Here is a 5130-nt window from a genome sequence, read left to right as displayed (position 1 = left end):
ACGTGCAACGCCTGCTAAATACAGGCTGTGCATCGGAGGGGCGAAATCACATCCCCGCGCTGGGAAGAACCGGGGACAGTGCCAAATGCTGCTGGCATGGGTCGATGGGTATGGTTACCCAGAACGTGACAAAAATGGAGATGAACAGTAGAGATATACTTTCCATCTGCAATAGTGCAGTAACTAGGCTCTTCTCCCCTGTGATGCCTGGCCTCCTGTACCTACGGGAGCCCACGCAGGCAGCCAGGTTTTGTCAAAATTGGATATTAGGAAAAATTTCTCCATGGAAAGGGCGGTTAGGCCCTGGCACAGGCTGCCCAGGGCAGGGGTTGAATCCCCACCCCTGGAGGGATTTAAAAGCCGACGAGATGTGGTGCTGAGGGACATGGTTTAGGGGTGGGCTTGGCAGCGCTGGGTTAATGCTTGGATTGATGATCTTAAGGGTCTTTTCCAACCTAAACGATTCGGTGATTCTATTCCATGACATCAGAGCGCCGTGAGGGAATGCTGTCCCCATCCACAAGCCAGCAGCTAACGGCGAGGGGTGGTGAATGCCTTTACTCTGCGGGAAGGACCAAAGGAGCCAGGAGGCAAAGGAAAATGGGGAAGGGTGGGGCGGGGTGTGGGTGGGGCAGTGGGCGGAGCCGCCTGTGGCGGCTCCGCCCACTGCCCCACCCACACCCCGCCTATATAGGGCGTGGTGGCCCCCGGGCTTTTGCTGGTCCCAGCCCCAAACCCTTCACTCCGCTGCCTTCTTGCCCCAGCGATGGCCGAGGAGCTCAGCGACCTGCTGCGGGAGTTTGACGAGGTGATGGAGGACTTCGACAGAGGCCCCGCGTGTCGATACGAGCAGCACCTGGAGGAGCTGAAGAGGAAAGCGGGGCACAGCGTGTACGACAGCGGCATCGATGAGCTGGAGAGTGAGTCCCGGGGCTGGGGAATGAGGATTTCTGGGGGAGGATGGTGTCCGTCGGGATGTAGTTGCTTTGGGAGTTGTGGGGTTCCCCCGTGGCAAACCTGCTGGTCCCGCCGGACTCACCTCTCGAGGGCTGGGTGAGTAGCATAGGGTGGTGACCGCTGGACCCTGGCCCAGGGCCTGCCAGCATCTGCTGGGGCTCCTTCTGCTGGGTTGGCTGCTGCGGGACTGCACTAGGCTTCGGATAACCGGGAGCTCAGAGGGAACCAGTTTGCTGTAATAACCCTGAGGACTCCCCGTGGCCGTGCCCAGGCAATCTCTGGTGCCGTTTGGCTTGGCAGAGAAGCTCAGTTCCCTTTTTCTAAGCATTCCTTGCAGCAGGGGAAGAGCAGATGGGCTGGCCGAGAGCCAGGGTGGACCAGGGACCCTATGCCACGCATGAGATTGGTCCCACAACTTGTTTATAAGGTGCCTGCGGCCGTGGACAGTGACCGATGTTTTGCATCCGCAGGTACCAGCGCGTCCCCAGGAAGCAGTCTCAACACCAGCGAGGAGGACATCAACACCCCTGCCAACGCCTACCCCTCCAAAGGTGAGGCTGAGATCTGCCCGGAGCGCTGATGCCAGGGCTTCCTTCTGCGTGCCCGGCTTGGCTCAGCAGCAACGGGCCTTCAGCTGCCCTGGGGGGGTGCCAGTGGGGCTCTGCAGGATTTGGAGGTGGGAATGAGCCCCGGGGTCCTGGCTGGATCCTGGAAGAGGGATGAAGTTGGACTGGTGTGTTCCAGTCAAGGCCAGGCTGAGCCCGAGGTCTGTTTGGGGGGGGCACAGGGAGGGCTCTGTTCCTGACCTGGGAAGCGCAGGGTGGTGCAGGGCCGAGGTGGCGCCGGGAAGGTGAGCGCCCTTCCCACCGCGCGTGGAGCCCGTCCCGCTCGGGCCTCAGCTGAGCCCTCGCTGACCGACCTCGTGTGCGTGGGAGGACGTGCCCTGCCTCGCCGCTGTCCCCACGGGGAGCCTGCCGCGCCGCCGGCTGGGTTACGGGGCGCTGACCCGCGCGGTACCCGCGGGCACCATCCCAGCCCCGGAGGCGAGGGGCAGAGGGGCGCGGGAATGCTGTGTGTCTGCAGGTCCGAGTTACTCCTGGGGTTTTCCTTCCTCAAGCAGCGTCCTCGGTGAAACCCCTCGCTCCTCAGCCCTGTAACCGCCAGCTGGGGGCTGTGCGCACACGGGGGGGCACCCTGCCCTGGAGCACCCTGCCCTGGGGACGGGGGATGCTAGGGCTGCCCTGAAGCCCCGTGCGAGCGCCGGACTCCGGAGCCAGGCGGTGCTGGGCACCCGCTTGGGAAGGTTTAATGGTGCTGTTTCGATGCCTTCCGCAGCTGGGTGCAGGCGTGGGCCACAGAGAGGTGTCGACTGGGGCTGAGGCATTTGGCTGGGGTTACTCCTGAGCTGTGCAGGGATCGGCCCCGCTGCACACGCAGCCCCCGTAGCCCCCTCCCGCCGCTGCCAGGCGGCCCCTGGCTGGCACCGAAGCAGCAGGCAGCCCGAGCAGTTGTGGTTAGAAGCAAGGGGTAGGGAACTCTCTCCTCCCACATTAGGGCTGGGCGGGAGGAATGGGAGAGACTGATGGTGTGTTTCTCTCCGCTAGCTAAGCTCGGAGACACGCAGGAGCTGGAGGAGTTCATTGCGGATCTGGATAAAGCGTTGGAGGGTACGTACACAGCTCCGATCTCTGTGCTTTCCGAGTCCCAGGCTGCAGCCAGCGTGGCAGGACGCCTGGGCTGGGGCTTCTCCGCTGCCTCTGGCTCAGCAGAGCCTGGCTTAGTAGAGCCTGGCCCAGCTACCCTCCTAGCTGGGGCTCCCGCTGCAGGGGGCTTAGAGCCTGGTTTTGGCTGCAGGGGTGGAATCCTTCTGTCTTTTCTTCTGCGGAGGGGGCTCATCTGGATGTCCCCCCCCATCCCCATTCCAGCTTTTTCAACTGGGGCAGAAATTCCACTGCGCGAGTGTCTTCCCTCGCTGGTGCCTCAGTTTCCCCCACCTGGTGAAGCAGAGGTGGCGGTGCTGTCTGGTGGAGGGGACCAGGGGTGTGAAGGCCAGATTGGTCCTGACTAAAAGGCCTGCAAAAAAGGTGGCCAAACAGTGCAACCTGCAGAGCTATCTACCTTTTCGGGAAGATGTACGGATGCTTGTGGCTCTCTGCCTACAGCACCCCTCCGACTGCTGCCCAAAGGCTTTTCTCTGCCAAGGGGGGGCGGGAAGGTGAGCAGGAAGAAAAGAGTGTTTTTCCTTGTGGTATGCCCCAGCCTGGAAAAAAATCAGCCCTGTGGAAGTGTCCCATCTGGAGGGAGGAAAGCGAGGGTTCAGACTCGCTGAGTGCCTGTGGCAGTGCCCCTCGGGGCGAAGCCGCGGGAGCTGCTCCAGAGGGTCTGTGCGGAGGCAGAGGGGAATCCCAGCCCTCGGGGAGCGCAGAGGGGCCGTGGTCTCCTGCAAAAGTTTTTCTCCTGGCTTGGCTGTAGGTACCCCTGGGGAAGGCGGTGATGCTGTGCTGGGCAGCTCTGCAGGCCTGTGAGGTTGGCTGGTCCCCAGTAGCTCCCTTGCTGGGGAAACTGAGGCAGAGGCCACCCTTCCTCTTCAAATTGGTCCCTGCGTTGCAGGCTGGAGGCAGAGAGAACTTGATTTAAAAAAAAATAATAAAATATTTCCCCTTAGGCAGGCTGCATAAGTCACAGTTCTCAGTATCTGTTCCCTTCCCTTTTCAGTGGTCGAAATGAGGTGGCCGGTGGGAAGCGCTGCTTCGGCTGCCCCTGAGCCATACTGGGAGGCAGCGAAGCAGGAGGGGGACCAGGGCCCCCCAGCAGATTTCTGCTCTAACCCTGCTGCTGGTGATGCCCGGGGGGGCCCAGTGCACCCTGCAGCCCTCCTCCCCCCAGCAGTCGTCTCACCAATCTTTTCTTTTTTCCCCCTTGATTGTCCTGCAGAGATGTGAGACGTGCTTTTGGCGGCGAGCTTGGAGAGGAGGACCCACAGCAGATGAGCCCCGTGCCTCCCCGATGCACCCCCTGCTTCTGCGCCCCTGCCACCCCCTGCCCGCGTGGGCCGCGGCTCTCCCGCGCCGGGCAAGGGCAGCGCCAGCCGCAAGCGGGGACTGATCCAGCCACGGGACGGGCGGCTGGGCTGCCGTGGTGGCTGGGCCGCACTCTGCTCCCGTGCGCAGGACGGGACTCTGCCGGCGTGAGATGGGATGAGCTCTGGCTGGCGGCGCGGGCTGTGCCCGGCGAGGGGGGCTGGCAGCCCTTGTGACTGAGCGGGTTTGGGGGTGGGGGGTCTATGCCACTGTTGAAGCCAGAGGAGAAACCCTGGGGGATTTTAGGGAAGATCAGCTTGCGATCCATCAGTGAGACCTTGGTGTCCCCTCCTGGGGCAGGAAAGCCTGTTCCCACTGCAGCATCTGCCGCGGGCAGTGACAACCACTGCTGGCCCTCCGCTTCGCACGGGTGGCCTCAGAGGCAGCCCCTGCCTGCACCCCAAGTGCCGCTGCCCTGACTGCTGCTGTAAATACTGTAAAAAGGATGTTTCGGACTGTACAGATGAGATGTATTTTTATGAAGGGGATTTCAAGACTCTCTGCTTGTCTGTGTGTGTGTGTCCAGCCTTTTCCCATGGGCTCCTCTCTGCAGCTGCCTGCAGGGGTGGGAGCAGGCATGCCTGTGCTGCGCCCCAGCCCTGGGGGCTGCCAGCCCGTGGGGCATCGGAGAGATGGGGGAGAGGCCTCAGGGAAGCAAATTAAGCAGCATTTGTCTGCCTGCAGGAGGGTGGGTGATCGGGGGACCCCCCTGGTCCTCCCTGCCTACGCCTGGCTGAGGTGGGGCCGGCTGGGCTGCCCTCCCCGTGCTCTGAGCCCTGTCCGTGGCAGCCTGGGAGCTTGGGTCTCCCTGGAGCGACCCCAGGAGCTGGCAGGGAGCCTGGCTGCTCCGACGGGGCTGGATCCAGCCCTCCTGGTGGCCCTGGCCCTGCTGGGGAGCGGGGAGAGGAGGGCTGGAGCTGCGCAGCCGGGGGGCTCGGCGGGAGCTGCAGGGCAGGTAAATGGCCGCGGCAGCTGCTCCGACATCCCATCGCGTGGGCTCTGGCTCCCGGACAGCGTGGGGAAGCCACCCAAGGTGGGGTGGGAGAGGAGGGCAGAGTCCATCCCTTTCCACCTCCATCTGCTAGGGGAGATG

General features: G+C 63.1%; 1 protein-coding gene across 1 annotated transcript; it reads left to right on the top strand.

The window, feature by feature from the left end:
- Window positions 1-701: 701 nt before the first annotated feature.
- On the top strand, window positions 702-4536 carry LOC309595693 (regulator of cell cycle RGCC-like). Its single transcript, XM_082322952.1, has 4 exons — window positions 702-920; window positions 1428-1508; window positions 2562-2624; window positions 3892-4536. Exons 1-4 carry the CDS (start codon window positions 767-769, stop codon window positions 3897-3899), a joined length of 306 nt encoding a protein of 101 aa, XP_082179078.1. The 5' UTR covers window positions 702-766; the 3' UTR covers window positions 3900-4536.
- Window positions 4537-5130: the final 594 nt, after the last annotated feature.

Source organism: Platalea leucorodia (assembly GCF_965183815.1).
Source record: "Platalea leucorodia genome assembly, chromosome: 10".
NCBI lineage: Eukaryota > Metazoa > Chordata > Aves > Pelecaniformes > Threskiornithidae > Platalea > Platalea leucorodia.
This window is presented reverse-complemented; position numbering and strand designations above follow the sequence as displayed.